Source organism: Pygocentrus nattereri, chromosome 19 (assembly GCF_015220715.1).
Source record: "Pygocentrus nattereri isolate fPygNat1 chromosome 19, fPygNat1.pri, whole genome shotgun sequence".
Lineage (NCBI taxonomy): Eukaryota > Metazoa > Chordata > Actinopteri > Characiformes > Serrasalmidae > Pygocentrus > Pygocentrus nattereri.
This window is the reverse complement of record NC_051229.1, coordinates 29,739,136-29,760,188: the sequence shown is the minus strand read 5'-3', so window position 1 is coordinate 29,760,188 and position 21,053 is coordinate 29,739,136. Positions and strand designations below refer to the sequence as shown.

The following is a 21,053-nucleotide window of genomic DNA, read 5'->3' as shown; positions in this document are numbered from 1 at the left end:
TCTTGTATAGAACTATGCGAAAATCTTAGGCACCCAAGATACATTTTCAAAGTCTATTTATTTGTGTAGTGTCATGCCTACTGGTCGTTCCTCCAGCCAGAGATCAGCTTCTCCGGAGTATTGAGAGGCTGACTCCTCCCAACACACACAAACACACACACACACACACACACACACACACACACACACACACACACACACAGACACACACACACACACACACACACACACCTGCCTACAATCCACTCATCAGCACCTTTTATAACCCGGACTCTCACTCTGCCTCCTTGCGAGGTATTGCCACTCTCCATGTCATTATCGCCATTATAGCCACCTTCAATGTGTTTTAGTCATTCCTGTTTTTCCTGGACTCTTTGCCTGTTAATCCTATGTTTTTGATCTAGGGACTTTGTTTATTAAAAGACTCTCTGTATGTGCATCTCATAACCCTGTCTGAGTGCTACATGTAGTTTGTGTTTATTTGCTGAGAAAAGTGTTGATATTTGCATAAACATTTTTTAGAATATTAATTAATAATGAGTATATATATATATATATATATATATATATATATATATATATATATATATATATAGTGATTTTCTGGATGTTGGTGTGTTTGTTTACCCATCTCCAAGCCTCTCCTCGAGGAAGCCCAGTATTATATGTAGTTAAAAAGCAGCTCCTGGTTTGACCAATCAGTGCTCAGTAAATTGAGCTCATGATGTAATTGATGATATTGATGAGTCTCTGTGGTGGCTGTGAAGGTGTCATGGAAAAATATGGACCCAAGAAATTCTTGTTACTTTTTATTGTTGTTTCTGTTTATTTGAATTATGAATACGACTTTATTCTAATGTTTACAGTGATAAACTCCCTGCTGAGGTCACCTGTTTAAACATTTGCTTAGATGCCTAAAACTCTCACACAGTGCTGTAGATGAACAGGTGTAAAGTATATCCTATTCCTGAATTTACAGTTAAGCTCATGAACATGAAATGCAAAAATATGCATATATGTAGATGTATGTGTAAACTGTAAATTCATTTATGTTGTTGTGTGAATTTATTTGGTTTCCTGTATTTCCTGCCACAGAAACCTGATCCAGCTCATGAATAACTTAATAATTACCTGAAGGGCTGGATCGCATATGCTGGGGTGGGAAACAGTTGAAAATGGGCTGGGGGTCCACAAGACCAAGGTTGGACCCATAGATAATAATCAAGCAAATGGGGCCACTTTGCGAACAATGCTAAGAACAGTGAAAACTGTTTTGCGTTTTCTACAACATTAAGGAATACTGCCTCAAATGTGTGTATGAGCAGCTTTTCTGTGCATTTTCACTAAAAACGGCTGGAAATGAAGGAAAAATGTCACAGACGAGTTCTTTGTTCGTGACGTTAGCACAAATACGGCGCTTTAAACAACTGTTGCAAATTTGCGACACATTTCTGATTTAGAAAAGGATCCATGCATGATGTCTTTTTATGTGTCTCCTTTCAGCTTCGCTCAGATAAGGACAGAGGCGACGGGACGACGAGATATGTTCTCTCTGGAGAAGGAGCGGGCACCATCTTCCGGATTGATGAGAAATCTGGCGATCTCCATGCCACTCAGAGGCTGGACAGAGAAGAAAAGGCGTCCTACACTCTTCAAGCTCAAGCTTTCAACAAAAACACAGGCCTCCCTCTGGAACCTGCCACCGAGTTCATCGTCAAGATCCATGACATCAACGACAACGAGCCCAAATTTACCAAGGACGTCTACACGGCCAGCGTACCTGAGATGTCCGACGTGGGTGAGAGAATTAATAATGCCTTTTCTGCTTTGTTTGTTGTCGTTCCACACCGCATTTAATGTCACAAGAGGAGAGATTACTCTTGGGCATGATGGCTGGCATTCTGCTATTCCAGAGACTTTTAAGGTCAAGGATGGCTCAGCGCCTTTTGCTTTGCGACTTTTATTTTTTTGACAATCCCGTGGAGCATGAAGAATGTCAGCGAGTGCAGCATTGGGACCAAAATGTGATGCTGGAGTTTCGCAGCAAACCCCCCTTCCCCATCTTCAAAGCAGCCTCACATCCACTGTGAGCACATGGAGTCCATTTAGTATATCTGCACCTGGCTGTATTACAACACCACTGCCCAGTATTTATATATATATATATATATATATATATATATATATATATATATATATATATAAAGATTAAGTGATATTTTTTTGATCCCACAACCGGGGAAATTCCACCTCCGCATTTTACCCATCCATGAAGTGAAACACCACATACACACTAGTGAACAAACACACACTAGGGGGTAGTGAGCACACTTGCCCGGAGCGGTGGGCAGCCCTATCCGCGGCACCCGGGGAGCAGTTGGGGGTTAGATGTCTTGCTCAAGGACACCTCAGTCATGGACTGTCGGCCCCGGGGATCGAACCGGCGACCTTCCAGTCACAGGGCCAGCTCCCTAACCTCCAGCCCACGACTGCCCCCTATATATATATATATTAAACAGCACAAACCCAAGTGGTTTCTTCTTTGCAAAGATTTATCAAAACTATTTCAAGCTACAATATCATGCAGTCCCAGTCAAAGAAAAAGTTATTTTTTCACACCTCCACGGTTCAGTTTTAGATGATATTGTGCTTTTTGCTTTTAACAAGTAGTTCCAAATACATTCAGTGATGTTGAGGTCTGGATTCAGGGGTGGCCAGTCCATTGAGTCCTGCATATTTGATGGTGACAGTTTTGGTGGTCTCGCATGGTTGTTAGGAGTCCCATTTTCACTATGTTTGTAAAAGCCCTCTGTATTTTCTTTTTGTTTCTGGCTGAAAGAGACAAAAAAACAAGTGAAACATTTTGGCCACAAAGCAAAATAATAAGCAGATCTACTGTAACACTTAACAAATCATTAAAATAGTAATAGAAATGAAAAATAGTGATTTAAATGCCGTTAGTGCAAGTTGTTTTATTATGCAAACACATAAAAACAGTTTGAGCCGCAGCAGATCAACAGTACAACCCTTAAACATGGTCTTCAGTTTATTCCGTACAACCTGTAGCTCACACGCATTTTCGTTTCAACTGATTTAATGAAGTTCTTGAATGGAAATGATTTGAAAAACATTTGTGTGTCTGGGTTAGCTTGTATGTGTTGTAACATTTATCTTGATTTCAAGGATCTTAGTGTCTTTAAAACAAATACATATTTACATTTTTAACTTGGAAATTCTACGAGAATTCTACAGTTTCTTCATATTTGTCCTCCTTTTGTTTTAATATTAACATCAAACTCAAAATATCATGGATCACAAAACTGTTTAAATAGTGCAGAATGTAAATTTTTTTCTTAATTTACTTCCCATAATTTATTATAACTATGTTGTAATTATATATATATATATATATATATATATATATATATATATATATATATATATACACAGTTTATTGTTAAGTTTGCTCAACAATTTAGAACTAAGAGGTTTAAGGGTACAATGGCAGTATCTCCAGTTGGGTTAATTTAGTTATTCTGTTGATGATTTAACACTATTTAGCTTGTTGTTAACATTGTTTTAGCAAATGAATCTTGTTAAGTGAATCTAAGTAATTTGACATAAACTCCAAAATATTTCATTACTGAACTGTATTAGAGTACGATGAAGTTTAGAGTACATTACACTGAATTACACTCTGTGCTTATGAGACACCACTGTTCTTAGCCTTTGGGCATGAAAGGCAGTGGTAGAACGAATTTAGAGGATGTCTCTACTGGAGACAAAAAACAAACAAAAAACTTTTTGTAAGTTTTTGTAACTTTTTTTTTTTTGTAAAACTTTTTTTTTTTGCCAAGCTGCTGCAGTTGTGATCATTTTTAGTAGATAAAATAAGAAGCACAGAGTCTGTGCTAAATAAATGTTTAATGTCATCACTGTCTGCTATCGCTCGCCCATCACTCCCTCTCTCTCTCCCTCTCCCTAGTCCTTCTGCCATCTCTTGACTCGCGGAACTTGGGTGCTATCACCACGCTGCCTTTCACAGCTTGGCTGCTGTCAGCACACAGTGTCCAAGCACCTCCTTCCTGCCACCTTTGTGGTTGTTATGATTGTCTGAGGTTCAGGCACCTGGTGCTGAGGCTATTTGAAAAAAAAAAAGCTACATTTGTGTTTCATTTTACTTATGCTGGCTACACAAGGGGTAAAATGCTTGGACCCCGATGATTGCCACCTGTGATACAATGTGTACATTGAAATCCATTCATTCAATTGAAATTATATTTTCTATGTTATGTTGACTCATCTCCAGGCCCTTTATGTTATTACTCTGTTTAAAAATATTAGGTTATGAATAAGTACAAATATGTACTTTTCATTTGGGAAAAGCATAATTATACCTTAAAATCACTGTCGTACCTTTGAGTACCTTTGCAATGTTTCTACCTTGATGAATGAAAGATGTAATTTACGAACCTTTATTTCTAACAGTGTAATATAACATTTAAAACAGCTTAGCTAATTATTGGCCAAATAAAAAACCAGGGAGACCTTTATTCAAAACTTGCAAAAAGATGCCCCCATCACCTTTTCCCAAAATTGAAAACTTTATACAAATCTACACAGAGTACACTGTATACAAGTATTCAGGCACTTATTCTTTACATTATTAAACACACACCATATTGCCGAAAATATTCAGTCACCCATCCAAATCATTGAATTCTGGTGTTCCAGTCACTTCCACGGCCACAGGTGTATAAAGCCGAGCCCCTAGGCCTGCAGACTGCTTCTACAGACATTAGTGAAAGAATGGGTCGCTCTCAGGAGCTCAGTGAATTCCAGCGTGGTGCTGTGATCGGACACCACCTGTGCAGCAAGTCCAGTCGTGAAATTTCCTCACTACTAAATATTCCACAGTCAGCTGTCAGTGGGATTATAACACAGTGGAAGTGATTGGGAATGACAGCAAATCAGCCATGAAGTGCAGAGTCAATCACTACAGACCTCCAAACTTCATATGGCCTTCAGATTACATTTACATTTAAATTTACAACGTTTAGCAGACGCTCTTATCCAGAGCAACTTAGAAGAAGAGCTTTGTTTATCTAGAGAAAAGATCTTTGCTAGTTACCAATAGGTCAGAGAGACAGATGGTCCTGAGTTTAGATACTGCTACTACAGAGAGAAAAGGAACAGATTTGAACACAGAACAGTGCAATACAATACAATACAATGCAGTATATAAGTGCAGCACAATACATTACAATCAATACTTAATTCAGGGCTCATTTAAGTGCTGTATAAAGAGTTGTGTCTGCGTTTGAAGACAGTGAGAGACTCCACTCTATGGACAGCCAGTGGGAGTTCGTTCCATCACCTGGGTGCCTGTACAGAAAACCTGATGCTTGTCTTCCACACGGTTTGAAGGGTGGCGGGTCAAGCCAAGCTGTACTCAAAGCTCAAAGGGCTTGTGCTACAGTTTGAGATTTCAGCATTGCCATCAAGAAGGTAGGGGCTGGTCCATCTTCAGAAGAGCGCGCAGAGAGCTTCATTGAATGGGTTTCCATGGCCGAGCAGCTGCGTCTAAGCCTTGCATCACCGAGTGCAATGCAAAGCATCAAATGCAGTGGTGTAAAGCGCCGCCACTGGACTCTAGAGCAATGACTCTCTGGACTGACCAATCATGCTTCTCCGTCTGGCAATCCGATGGATGAGTCTGGGCTTGGCGGTTCCTAAGAGAACCGTAATTGTTTGACTGGATTGTGCCAAGTTAAGTTTGGTGGAGGGGGGATTATAGTGTGGGGTTGTTTTCCAGGAGTTGGGCTCGGCCCCTTAGTTTCAGTGAAAAGAACTCTTAAAGCTTCAGCACCAAGAGATTTTGGACAATTTCATGCTCCCAACTTTGTAGGAACAGTTTGGGGACGGCCCCTTCCCGTTCCAACATGACTGCACACCAGTGCACAAAGCAGGTCCATAAAGACATGGATGAGCGAGCTTGGTGTGGAAGAGCTTGACTGGCCTGCACAGTCCTGACCTCAACCCGATAGAACACCTTTGGTATGAGCCAGACCTTCATGTCCAGCATTAGAAATGGTCACAAATGGTCTTTTGGAAAAATGGTCAAAAATTCCCATGAACACACTCCTAACCCTCATAGAAAGCCTTCTCAGAAGATTTGAAGCTGTTATAGCTGCAAAGGGTGGGCCGACGTCATATTAAACCCTGTGGATTAAGAATGAGACGTCACTCAAGTTCATATGCGTGTGAAGCCAGATGACCGAATACTTTTGGAAATATAGTGTATACATTTACTTTACATGTCCACATATAATATCATTTCACTTTCTTTTTCTAAGTATGAATAAAAACGTATTAATAAGATGTTTAAAAATTCAATTGTAGGATAAAATTTATTCAGATACTGTATTAGAATAAACATATCACTGTTGTCATATTCTAAAAAAAAACTAATGAAAATAAGGTGAATTTCTGAGGAATCTAAGCAAAAACACCACTGACAACAACAATAATCACAATTATTATTATTATTATTATTATTATTATTATTATTATTATTATTATTATTATTATCATCATCAACATCATACGTGTTGCTGCTGCTCTTGTTCACGTTCTTGTTATTTGAGTCAGAGTTAGTCTCATTAGGGACGATGGCCTGTGGTATGTTTAATATTTTGTAATTGGAGCACTTACACCTCCAGTTTAATGGAAGATTGATGGGGGAAATTAAGGCGTGGACTGCAGGACAGATGTTAACAAGTTACTCTGTGCTAATGTTGCGTTCTTTAGGTTAGGGTCCTCCCTCTGAACATGAGGTCCGAGATTGCTGTTAGGAAAAGGTGCCAGGTGATTAATCTCTGGATAAATACGCCAAACAGACTGCTTGACTGGGACGCCCAGAGGTTACAGTCCCATTACAGCAGCCTGCAAAGCTCTTGAATATGCATGCTCTGCTTTATATCTCGGAGCAATTTTAAAGCCGTTGAGCCGCATGTCAGAGCATCACCACTGAGCCGTTGTCACTGATTGGGTGACATTGGGGTGATAAGAAGGGAATTAAAATTCGATGTAAAGTAGAAAATGTGATAAGACAAGCAAATAGGATTGTCTTAGTGTAATACAGCACACTTGGCCTCAAACGAGGCCACTGCACCTAAATTGGGTTTTATTCATACATACATTTGCATGCATAAATAAAATTATGCAGGCCAATTTATAGAGTAACTTCACAAGCATCTCATGAATTACATTCAGTGCGGGAGGAAAATAATGAAACTTTTTGGGAACAATGCTTACTTTTCAAATGAGCTATGCTTTCATTGCATTTTCTCCGAGTGAGACTTTGTGCTGGAGTTCGATGTATAAATATTTTACTTTTGACTCCCTACTGTTTAGGTTTTTTTTTTTTCCCCAGAAACGCCAGGAGCCCGTTAGACAGAGCAATCATTGGCCACACACAGAGCACTTTAATGATATTGCACACCATGAATGTTGCATATCGGTCATCATCACACCCTTCCACAGTCAGCTTTAAGTCCAAAATTGGAAATGTGGGCTATAATAACCTAGTGGTCAGTCAAACACACTGTAAACTCATCGTCTGTGAGGGGAAACAATATTCAGTCTTACACATACTTTTGTTTGTGTAATTCAATTGCGCATATATCTACATCCGATGGAAATACATCATTTTTTCTGGCTATAAAAGTAAAGAAATAAAAGTATTCACTCATCTGCCTTCTTACGCATATACTGTAAATTTGAGTGATATGCCATTCTTAATCCATAGGGTTTAATATGATGTCGGCCCACCCTTTGCAGCTTTAAAAGCTTCAATTCTTCTGGTAAGGCTTTACACCAGGTTTGTGTTTATGGCAATTTTTGGCCGTTCTTCCAGAAGCACATTTGTGAGGTCAGACACTGATGTTGGACGAGAAGGCCTGGCTCACAGTCTCCGCTCTGATTCAGGCCAAAGGTGTTCTATGGGGTTGAGGTCAGGACTCTGTGCAGGCCAGTCAAGTTTTTCCACACCAAGCTCGCTCATCCATGTCTTTATGGACCTGCTTTGTGCACTGCTGCGCAGTCATGTTGGAACAGGAAGGGGCCGTCCCCAAACTGTTCCCACAAAGTTGGGAGCGTGAAATTGTCCAAAATCTCTTGGTGCTGAAGCTTTAAGAGTTCCTTTCACGGGAACTAAGGGGCCAAGCCCAACTCCTGAATAACAACCCAACACCATGATCCACCCTCCACCAAACTTTGAACTCGGCACAATGCAGTCAGACAAGTACCGTCTCCTGGCAACCGCCAAACCCAGAATCATCAATTGGATTGCCAGACGGAAAAGCGTGATTGGTCACTCCAGAGAACACGTCTCCACTGCTCTAGAGTCCAGTGGTGGCGCTTTACTCCACTGCATTGAACATTTTGCACTGCGCTTGGTGATGTAAAGCTTGGATGCAGCTGCTCGGCCATGGAAACCCATTCCATGAAGCTCTCTACACTGTTCTTGAGCTGATCTGAAGGCCACATGAAGTTTGGAGGTCTGTAGTGATTGACTCTGTAGAAAGTTGGTGACCTCTGTGCACTATGCCCCTCAGCATCCGCTGACCCCGCTCTGTCATTTTACGTGGCCGAGATGCTGTCGTTCCCAATCGCTTCCACTTTGTTATAATCCCACTGACAGCTGACTGTGGAATATTTAGAAGTGAGGAAATTTCACGACTGGACTTGCTGCACAGGTGGCGTCCGATCACAGTACCACACTGGAATTCACTGAGCTCCTGAGAGCGACCCATTCTTTCACTAATGTCTGTAGAAGCAGTCTGCAGGCCTAGGGGCTCGGCTTTATACACCTGTGGCCGTGGAAGTGACTGGAACACCTGAATTCAATGATCTGGATGGGCGACTGAATATTTTCGGCAATATGGTGTGTGTTAAATAATGTAAAGAATAAGTGCCTGAATACTTGTATACAGTGTACTCTGTGTAGATCTGTATAAAGTTTTCAATTTTGGGAAAAGGGTGATGGGGCATCTTTGTTTTGAATAAAGGTCTCCCTGGTTATTTATTTGGCCAATAATTAGCTAAGCTGTTTTAAATGTTATATTACACTGTTAGAAATAAAGGTTCGTAATCAAGTATGGCCAATGGTTTCTGTTTTTATTTTGTCTGCATGGCGTACACTAAAGCAATAAGGCTATGGGTTACTGCGATTTGTTTACGGGGAAGAGTGTTCTTTGGCGCAATATGAAGTTATTATTAATAATAATTGACATTAAAAAAGTATTCCACCAAGAAATGTAGTTCCTTAGAGTACGATATCGTTGCTAAGCAACCATTGACCACTGAATGAGGCGAAGAATTTTCCGTTGCCAGTCACTGTAAACTGCAGACATTTCATGATTTTATGACATTTATTTTTTCGTATAACGTGTAACATATGAACATAGTGTACTACGTGGGACGTAGACTCCTGCACCCCAACAACGCAAAATGTCATTAAAAATGGTCATTTGGGATTCATCCACATTCATCCCCAAGCAGTGCATCTAACAGCAGAAGCTAGAATTTCTAAACTTACACACGATTTAGCTCAGGAGTATGGAGCTGTTTGGGATTCAGTCTGGGTTTATTGATGCTTCTGACTGAAACATGAACATTTGAAGTGTGTAAGTCACTCAGGGGAGTCTTTAGACTTCATAATAATAATAATAATAATAATAATAATAATAATAATAATAAATGATAGCATTAAAACTACTAATAACAAATAATATTGATTGACAGTTTTTATAATAATTACTATTACAATGATTATATTTTATGCAGTAACAATCATTATTTGATAATAAGAATTGAAATAATAAGAATTATTTTGCTGAAAATAAAAATCGTACCACTAACATTTAATGCATTATTGTAATTTGAGCCTTTTAAGTGCTTTTACAGTTCAAGGAATTCGGGATTTCGCTTTTCCTGATATATTTTTCATATATGTTAGAATAAAACCCCTTTTTTGGTGATATTTCACATTTTGGACCTTTTCACCAATGTATGACTTAAACCTATTATAAGCACTTAAGCTTAGAGGTAAAATATTTCTTATTAATCGTTTGACCTCATCACTGAAGTGCTGTCTTCTTTCCTTATAGGTACCTTTGTGATAGAAGTCAATGCCACAGATGCAGATGATGCCTCATATGGTAACAGCGCTAGGCTGGTGTACAGCATCCTGCAAGGTCAGCCGTACTTCTCCGTGGAACCTGAGACAGGTGGGTTCTCTGAGCATATGGCCAAATCTGGCATACTCTAGTGTCATTAAGGATATTGCTGTTGTTAAAAAGAAAAAGAAAACTTTTTATCTCAAAACTTTAACTTTACAGGAGAAGGGAAAAACCTACTTTACTTTTAATGCAAGTCAATGGAACCAGAATTTTTTCCTAGTCATTTTGGGACATTTCTTTGGGTCCATTCATCATGAAATTTACAAGCACTATAAAGAGCCACAGGTATTTTCAAATTATGTCAAAAACTGAAAAATGCATTTCTTCCAACAGCAACAATATCTTTACAAGGCTGCAATGTTTCAAGGAGATCTATAAGAGCCTTCCATGGCAATGACTATAAAAGATACCTCTAGCACGCAGTGGAATCATGAGTATGCGCTGAATATCATCGTCTCTATTGCGTTTCTGAAGAGCCACACTTGACAAGGAAACAGACTAAATGGACTTTAATGTTAACAGAGACGACCTAAACTATGTATGGAGTGGAATCATGAGCATTCGCTGAATAGCATTTCATTAATAACAGTCTGTGTACCACGCTTCTTTAAAAAGAATGAATGGACTCTCAAAAGTGAAGTAAACTATGTAGGAATCTATCATCTTTATTTAACCTGCAGTAAATGCATAAATTTCCCAAAGACTCACTGTTACTGTTGCATCCATTAAGGGCACACTTAAATTCATAAGGCTGTACTTTCCTTGACCTTTTTGTATGCTGGGCTTGATTTAACCAAGTCGCTTTTGCATATCACTCACAAAAATAACAAAACAAAACAAAAGTTTTGGCAGAACCGTGTGTTAATGTAACCTGGTTCTCTCGAGCAGGAATCGTGAGGATAGCACTGTCCAACATGGACCGTGAGGTGCGGAAGGACTACCAGGTGGTTATCCAGGCCAAGGACATGGCAGGACAGATGGGGGGTCTCTCCGGAACAACCATGGTCAATGTCACCCTCACAGATGTTAATGACAGCCCCCCACGCTTTGCCTACAGTAAGACATGAGCATCACATTTCACGAGCATTGCACTACAACAAGGCTAATACAGCTACCAAGTAACGGGAGCAACTAGCAACCAGTGTCAAGTGCACCTAAATCATCATAAAAACTGGCTTTAAACTCAGGATCACAGATGAGCTCCTTTACTATGTTGATCTGTAGGCCTCTGTTCATAAACATAAACCAGCCCAAACTAATTTACTATAAAATGAAATGGTGTTTGTAGAAATTCAGAAAAAAGCCGCGTCAGTCACGACTGCATATGTGGACATATTTCTATATTGTGCTCTATTTACACAAAGTTAGGTTAGTTCATCATTTATGTTGAACAGACTCTCCCAAAGTTTTACGCTGCTGTGCTGACGTTGAACCGTGTGCTGCACTGGGTCGGTATGACCAACAGGTCAAAACCAGCTCTAAACAAAGTGACCGCTGGGCCCTGATTGGTGCTCTGGCTTTGCGCTTCTTTCGTTTTGACATGTAACGTTTTTATACACACAGAAACCAAAAGGAACCACAGATTTCTCAAAATGTAGCGGAGGAAAAAGTTGAATATTAGAGTGAAAGGAAAAAGTCGCCCAAATTGGAAAAACTTAAGTAAAGTACAGATACATGAAAAAAGTACTTAAGTACAGTAACTAATTACATTTACTTAGTTACTGTCCACCACTGTTCAAATGGATGTAGAATGTGTTTAGGGTCCTATGTAGCACCTAAAAGGGTTCTCCTGTTGTTGCAAGCTTGAGAGAACTCTGTTTGGTGCTACATTGAACAATTTTCAAAAAGACTTTTATGTGGCACTACATACATGTTCTCCATCAATGTGATGAACATTTTACCGTGCAGAAACCATTTAAGGATGAAAGGAAACCCGAGTTTCTTTCCATGTCAAAACATATTCTATTGTTATGGTATCTCAGACAGTCTCGCTTGTGTGGATTTTGATTCGTATTGGCTCTGCTGCTCAGTTTTACTATGTCTGTCCATGCTGGTTAACACTTCTTTCTGTCAGTGGAGGTGGGGTGTCACCACAGTACTGTGAAAAGGAATGGGGCAAATGCTCGCTGGTTCCACCACGATGGTTCCGGCGACCCACCTTCAGTTATTTAACTTCCAGTCAAAACAGCCATTAGGTACAAGTTAATCATTTTTCTGGAGATTAGATTTAAGATAAAAACAGGCAGTTTCAAAACTGGTCTGAAAACAGGACTATCTTTTTACTGTGACTGGAATAAGAACTGGACTGAAATAAGGTTTTGTGGACTGACGAGCCTAATTTTGTAATTAGGATGCTGTAATGAAATAAAAGTGGACACTAAAAACTGAAAAAGTTGATATAATATTTAGTTGTTGAGGCTTCTGTGTAGTATGTTGTGTGTATATATATATATATATATATATATATATATATATATATATATATATAATATAATATATAATGTTTCTTGCTTTTTCCTGATGCTGAAGAATGAATGACTTAAAAACCAACTTAAAAACTACTTAAAAACCACTTCCACTGGAAAGTAAATGAAACAAGGTGTGCTCTGATGTTTGCACAGTGGCGCACATTTGGGGTATGATTGTGAAAACTGGACTGAATGATAACATTACATGTTTAATGTGATGAAAAATGCAGCGCTAATCAGAACTTCTCACCTTAAAGGCTCGTACCATTTAAGCACGTATGAGTCAGCGGAGATTGGCTTCACCGTGGGTCGAATCAAAGCCAACGACGGCGACGAGGGACAGAACGCGGAGATGAAGTACAGGATCGTGGAGGGAGATGGGAAAGACTCGCTGGATATCATCACTGATGAAGTAACACAGGAAGGCATAATAGTTGTGAGAAAGGTAATAAATGCTGGTGTACCTTCATCATTATGATGTGAAGGTTATGATGAATTGCCTTATGGTCTAGGGACTACTTTGTACAGTATGTCGTAAGATATTACACCACACACTGGACGCACTGCGGTGTGCTGTGCTGTATAGCATCACATAGCAAAGGCAGTGCAATGCACTGCTATGCTACGAAGAGTGCGGACCAGTAATGCCACAGTACAAATTTATTTTACACACTATTTGTGAAAATTTAATGAAATAAAACTTTAGCATAATGTCGGAGTTTAGGGCATTTGGTCTCAGCTATCTGACACTTCACAAGCTCATTCATTTTGAGCTGGAGTTTAGGAGGTGAAGATAAGCTTGACCAGCTTCTTGTTCGACTTTTTCCATCCTACCTTAAATTGTGCAGCAGTTCACCTCAGGCACCGTTTAAGGTGGAACAGGAAAATCTGAATAAGAAGCTGGTGAATAAGAAGCCGACTTCAGTCTCGCAACAACTTGAACGTTGAGAGATGTTTTACAAGAAACTGTTGCACTTTTGTGGAAAAGTGTCCTGCTGGAGATGTGAGAAAAGCGGTTACAGTTGAGCTAAAGCTTGAATCAGAACAAAGCAAGCCTGTGTTTTTGTTTATATTAGATGTTTAGCCTATACTAGGACGCTAGCATACACTGAAGCATATTTACAGCCAAGATGCCAATGCCCGGGGAGCAATTGGGGGTTAGGTGTCTCGCTCAAGGACACCTCCGTCATGTACTGTTGGCACTGGGGATGGAACCGGCAACCTTCTGGTCACAGGGCCAGTTCCCTAACCTCCAGCCCACGACTGCCCCTGCACTGTTATTGCCAATTTGAGATAGATACATCTCAAAGATACGTACAGTGTACAGAAAGATATATACAGTACTGTGTGAAAGTTTTTGGCCTCTAAGCCAATTTTTAAACAGTTGACCTCAGCAGTGAGTTTATCACAATGTACATTAGAATAAAGTCGTATTCAAATAAACAGAAAAACAATAAAAAGTAACAAGAATTTCTCGGGTCCATATTTTTCCTGGACACCTTCACAGCCGCCACAGAGACTCGTTAATATCATCAATTAAATCATGAGCTCAATTTACTGAGCACTGATTGGTCAAACCAGGAGCTGCTTTTTAACTACATATAATACTGGACTTCCTCGAGGAGAGGCTTGGAGATGGGTAAACAAACACACCAACATCCAGAAAATCACTATATATATATATATATATATATATATATATATATATATATATATATATATATACACAATCATTATTAATTAATATTCTATAAATTTAGTTTATTCAAATATTAACACTTTTCTCAGCAAATAAACACAAACTACACAAATAAAGAGATTTTGGAAAGACTTTCTCACAGTACTGTACATAAAACTGTTATTGTTTTGGTTGGTTGAACTTTGTGTCGAATAATAAATGAGGCTCATTTGTTGTTGTTTCAAGAGTCACGCTATATAAACAGTATCCTATATCAGAAAAAAACATTATTAGCTGCTCCTTCATTCCATTTTAACCTGTTGCTAATGGACCATGGTCGGGAAATGCTTGAGCAGGAATGAAAAATCCTGTTGCTCTTCAGAACAAACCAAAAAAGAGTCTAATCCCTCTTTCGATGAAAAACTGGACTGAAACTGGAATAAATGACATCAACCAGCAATTGTTTATATATATTTTGTTTTTTTTTCAGGTACACTTGTTGATTCTTGATTTTCATTTCCTTTATCTTTTCGAATTCTGTGCAGCTGCTCCATAAATAGTCATTTAAGTCAACAGAAATCATCTCCATGTCACGTATAATGAAATGTTAATTACATCAGATGGAATTGTATATTCAGTGGTCTAGACTCCACTGATTAGCAATGCAATGCAACCCACATGTTTTTTTCACGTGTCACTTTTCTTTTTAAAGCAACTTGATTATGAAAGCAGGAGAGTGTACACCATCAAAGTGGAAGTGACCAACACACACACTGACCCCAACTTCCTCCACCTGGGTCCATTCTCGGACACTGCCACAGTGAAAGTCACAGCTAAAGATGTGGATGAGCCACCAGTCTTCAGCAGACCACAGTTTGTCATAGAGGTCAATGAGGACACACCAAAGGGAAGCATTATTGGAACGGTCACAGCCTGGGACCCTGATGCTATGGATTACCCTGTCCAGTAAGATAATAGTGTTTCATATTATATTTATTTTAGGACTGTCACTAGGGCAGCACGGTGGCGCGGTGGGTAGCGCTGTTGCCTCACAGCAAGGAGGGTTCGATTCCCCGGCCGGGTGATCAGGGTCCTCTCTGTGTGGAGTTTGCATGTTCTCCCCATGTCTGTGTGGGTTTCCTCCGGGTTCTCTGGTTTCCTCCCACAGTCCAAAGACATGCGGTCAGGCCAAACGGACGTGCTAAATTGCCCCGGGTGTGAGTGGCTGTCTGTGTCTGTCTGTCTGCCCTGCAATGGATGTTGATTGAATGTTATAGGTGGCGCTGTCTACTGAGCTCCTAAGCCTAGAGCTTGTTAATCAACACTTTTAACTTAAATATCAAATGTTTAATTGTGCTTCATGTATAAGAATGAATATAATTTGGCTACAAACATAAAAGCAGAAAAGAGAAATCCTGCTGGTGTGGGTTTCCTCTTTCTAAAGTGACCTGAGCGCCAATAGCTCCCCCTTGTGGAGAATCTTCAACCTGCCACACATGGCTTATGATGACCTGTGGATATCATTTAATTTACAAATAATTACTAATAAGATTTGATGAAGAATGTGATTTTTTATTTTGTACTCCTAATTTTCTATTATGTACATTATGTACTATTTCAAATCAAATTGAATCAGTCAATCAATTGTGACAGTCTTACTTTATGAATAGGTTTGGTTCCCTAGGCTTCCCATATATATATATATATATATATATATATATATATGTATATATATATATATATAAACAAAACCCTGTATCTCTAAAATGGTAACTTTACAGGAGATGGAAAAACATACTTTACTTTTAATGTAAGTCAAAGGAACCAGATTTTTTTTGGCCATTTATTTTGGTCCATCTTTCAATTGGACATCTTTTTGGTCATCTTTCTTTTGCAATTTACACACAATACAAAGGCCAACATGCATTTTCAAATTATGTCAAAAGCTGAAAATCAACATAAATAGGGATACAAGGTTTTGTTCCAAAAACAGTGATACACACTATGTAATTATGTGTGATACATATATGTGTGTGTGTGTGTGTGTGTGTTTGTGTGTGTGTGTGTAGAGAAACATTTCATGAAAAACGAACCAATAGAGATTATTTAAATTCACCTGGGATATCTTTCCATTGCAATAATGCATTTGGACCCCTTTCATCTACGAAGTTCCAATTTTTCAGCATCCAGTGACTTTTTACATGAAATGTGAAAGGAAAATAATAGTTTGACCTACATGAAGTAATTTCAGGCTAACAATTATTCACAGGTTCGCAATAGACCAGCACACAGATCCCGAGAGACTCTTCCACATCGACTCCAAAAACGGATCCATCACAACCTTGAAATCTCTCGACAGAGAGGTGTCAAAGTGGCACAACATCTCCGTGCTCGCCAGCGAAATAAGTAAGTTCACTCTTGGGAGCTGAAAACACAATCATGAGCAGCGGCATGCAGAGTATCATTTTCAGAGCTTGACCATGTTTACAACTGCCAATTTTCTCTCTTCTCCAGATAACCCCCGCCAGAGGAGCCGTGTTCCCGTCTTGATAAAAGTCTTGGACGTAAACGACAATGCTCCTGAGTTTGCCATGTCTTACGACACGTTTGTGTGTGAGAATGTAAAAGCTGGGCAGGTATTCAACACAAATGCTAAGCATGGGGACATTTTGGTGGGGGCTATTCTGTGATTATGAAGAGGCAAAGAGGTCTTAATTATAGAGGACCTGAAAATGCTTTTTCAACCTGTAAAAATATTGGGGCCACATAAAAATGATCATATGCTGACTATTTCATAATGGAACTTTTCCATTAGTAGAAGTGGAAGCGGATTTTGCCATTGATGAATAGTGACCAGCAGGCAAAGCCAGACAAATGGACGCGTAGTCCGAGACAGTAATGCCAAGGGCCCTCTATACTGAATTTATCAAAAGGGAATAAAGTGCGATGACATTACAGCAGGCAATGCACTTTCAGTGGCAGGGCACAGCGTCAATGTCATGCTAATATCAGTTGCTTAAAAAAATTGAAGCTATTGTCTGGGTGGACATGAGGACAATTTTAATTCAAACATCACAACGTCAAGATCGAGGACGGAGGTATCAGGACGTTGTTACATTTTCGTAGCTTATGGTTAACTCAGTATGTGTCAGTTTTGACCTCACAATCTGGTTGAAAATTGCTCTAAATACACTCACTGGCCACTTTATTAGCCTTTACATCATGTAAATTTCATGAAGAATGGACCAAAAGAAATGTCCACTTTATCAGCTCCACTTACTGTATAGCTGCGCTCTGTAGTTCTACAGTTACAGACTGTAGTCCATCTGTTTCTCTGATACTCTGTTACCCTGTTCTTCAGTGGTTAGGACCCCCATGGACCTTCACAGAGCAGGTACTGTTTGGGTGGTGGATCATTCTCAGCACTGCAGTGGCACTGACGTGGTGGTGGTGTGTTAGTGTTGTGCTGGTAAGAGTGGATCAGACACAGCAGTGCTGCTGGAGTTTACAGACTGTGTCCACTCTATTAGACACTCCTACATTGACAGTTCACCTTGTAGATATAAAGTCAAAGACGACAGCTCATCTGCTGCTGCAGTTTGTATTGGTCATTCACAGGACGCTGTTGACTGGATATTTTTGGTTGGTGGACTATTCTCAGTCCAGCTGTGGCACTGAGGTGTTTAAAAACCCCAGTACTACTGCTGTGTCTGATCCACTCAGACCAGCGCAACACACATTAACACACCTCCACCATGTCAGGGTTACTGCAGTGCTGAGAATGATCCACCACCCAATAGTACCTGCTCTGTGAGGGTCCACGGGGATCCTGACCACTGAAGAACAGAAACAGATGGACTACAGTCTGTAACTGTAGAACTACAAAGTTGATTTGTACATTAATGAATTAATGATACACCTTACAGTAACATATGTTTCATGTCCAGATCATATTGGGATATACTTTAGCCAGATTCTATATACAGTTTCACTAAAAAAGAGTCCAGATGACATTTAATTTTATGTATATGTTTCACTTTTGTTTACTTTTTCCTTCATTCTGATACCAGCTTGGCTTGGACACTCATTGGTTCAGAGTGCGACTATGCAACTATAGACATGCATGTTCTCCATCTTCGGTTTCCTTGTTTATCTTTTCTGCTGATAATCCACACTAAGCTCGGGTTTCTCTTCATTCACGCATAAATCTTTCCGTGGAGGGGAACGTTGACGAGTTCTTCTTATTTTTGAAGGCTCTGCCACGGCAGAGCTAAATCTGTTGGGGGCAGTCGTGGGCTGGAGGTTAGGGAGCTGGCCCTGTGACCGGAAGGTCGCCGGTTCGATCCCCAGGGCCGACAGTTCATGACTGAGGTGTCCTTGAGCAAGACACCTAACCCCCAACTGCTCCCTGGGTGCTGTGGATAGGGCTGCCCACCGCTCTGGGCAAGTGTGCTCACTGCCCCCCCGTGTGTGTGTGCTCTCACTAGTGTGTATGTGGTGTTTCACTTCACGGATGGGTCAAATGCAGAGGTGGGATCAAAAAAGTATCACTTAACTTAAGCATATGCCTTACCTTTCTCACAACTATTGACAGATGACAAAAAGTGGTCAAGATCATCTCTGGACACCTCCAAATGTGGTTTGGAGTGATTCGGTTGTAATTTGGTCACAATATGTTTTAGGAGCGTTTACAATTGTTTTCATGCAATCTGAACATTAAACATTTACCAAATGTTTACCGTGTGAACAAGCCCAGTGAGTCATGGGAAGAGGGAGGGCCATCCTACCCACATATACCTCCCAAAATGACAAGCTTTTAATTTTTAATGGTCTTAACAACAAACCACTAAATCTATAGATGCTGTAACTAAAATACGGAATAGATTTCCCCTTCGCCTTTGCGTCTTTGTGTCCCAGGAATGCCTGAATTAATTAATCTCCCACACTTCGTAAGAAAGGTTAACTCTAACAGCCCAGCAATTCGAAATGATGTGTGATGGGCTGGCAGTACTTTTTAAAGTTCTGCTTAAACTTGAATGAACCAAATTTAGCCAAATTTAGTTTATAGTGAAATTGATCGAGTACCAGAAGTTTCAGCTAATTCAGCTTATATTTTGAAGTGTAGACAACCTGATGGCTTTGTGATACAAGGCAATATCACATTAAAACAAACTGTTAGCATCTGAGTGTGTTTGAAATGATAACATTATAATGCTTGGACCCCGTAATTGCCACTCAAAACTATACTCATATATTTGGAATGACGCTTGCTCTTTATAGAGTTTGTTATATCGCACACGGATGTATTATCTGAGTTGCATTTATACATATTTAGATTTGTACACAATGTGCAACTTACATTGTTTTTTTTTTTGTATATTTATATACCGCATCTGTGCATATTGTATCTACAATGACTTATTGCAACATTGGGATGCATATAGATTGTATTTAACATGTGAACAAAAAAAAGACCAAAATAAATATATTTTATTGTTTTAATTTACAGATAATCCAAACCATCAGCGCCATAGACACGGATGAACCTCTGATTGGACACAAATTTGTATTCAGCTTGAGCACCAGCAATCCAAACTTCACCATCTTTGACAATGAAGGTGAGTCCACATTCCCTCTCATGTCTATCTTGGTATTCATGAAAAATTCATTTGACCGTAATATTGGCTTTTCTCTGCTCCTGAAAGTTGTGTTTATACGTTCTGTTGTTTTCCAGTCAGGAGAAGATAGCACTCCACACTCATTGCTTGGATATTCTGTTTCGCTCCTTCCCCCCAGATAACACAGCTAAAATTCTGACCAGACGGAGCGGGTTCAACAGGCAAGAAGTGAGTGCCTACTATCTGCCCGTTGTCATCTCGGACAACGACTACCCCATCCAGAGCAGTACGAGCACGCTGACTATCCGTGTGTGCAGCTGTGACAGCACAGGGAGCATGCGCTCCTGCAGTGTGGATGCTCTCCTGCTCTCCGCAGGCCTCAGCACCGGAGCCCTGGTGGCCATCCTGCTCTGCATAGTCATCCTACTCAGTATGTACTGACCACCGAATTCAGAGGTTCAGGTCAACATTTCATGGCAGAAATACTAACATATAGTGAATATACAAAACACTGAGGACTGAATCCTTTACAAACCCTTTATGCAGCACTAATGCTGCATTTACATTGTGATGGTTGGTGAGAAGCCAAATCTTTCAGTGCTTTGCTTTTCTGCCACTGGCAATGGCAGCATTCTGTTAATAGTTCAGTTTTTTCCAGCTGCAGATGTAGAATAAACCAAATCTTGATTTCCTTGAAACAAGTCATGCACCCCTGCTAAAAAAATTTCTATTTTATTTCAGATTTAGATACCTTGTCTTTGACAGACCCTTTAATGCCATGCAACAACAATATTATGCTGTCTTGAGTACTCCAAATAGTCTGTTTTGGCTGAGATTGGGATTGGTGTTTAAATCTGCCCTGGTTTCATTACTGTTCTTGGACCAAGTTTTGCATGAAAGTTTGAGTCATTTCTAATCTCACCTTGAGACCACAGACTTGCTACATTTGAGTCTTGGTGACATATTCCTCAGTAGAGTTTTAGAAGCTCTCGGTGGCTTGTTTTGGTCATCCAATGTCTAGGCCCACTAGGCCCAAAGTTCAGCA

General features: G+C 39.8%; 1 protein-coding gene across 1 annotated transcript in view; it reads left to right on the top strand.

The window, feature by feature from the left end:
• cdh10a (cadherin 10, type 2a (T2-cadherin)) overlaps positions 1–21,053 on the top strand; it is a 46,755-nt gene that overhangs the window by 23,602 nt on the left and 2,100 nt on the right. Inside the window, exons 3-11 of the mRNA XM_017705965.2 lie at positions 1,504–1,798; positions 10,173–10,292; positions 11,133–11,300; positions 12,970–13,157; positions 15,103–15,356; positions 16,660–16,796; positions 16,905–17,026; positions 19,900–20,008; positions 20,187–20,438. Of these exons, the coding sequence (XP_017561454.2) occupies positions 1,504–1,798; positions 10,173–10,292; positions 11,133–11,300; positions 12,970–13,157; positions 15,103–15,356; positions 16,660–16,796; positions 16,905–17,026; positions 19,900–20,008; positions 20,187–20,438 (1,645 nt within the window). The remainder of the gene's footprint in view (positions 1–1,503; positions 1,799–10,172; positions 10,293–11,132; positions 11,301–12,969; positions 13,158–15,102; positions 15,357–16,659; positions 16,797–16,904; positions 17,027–19,899; positions 20,009–20,186; positions 20,439–21,053) is intronic.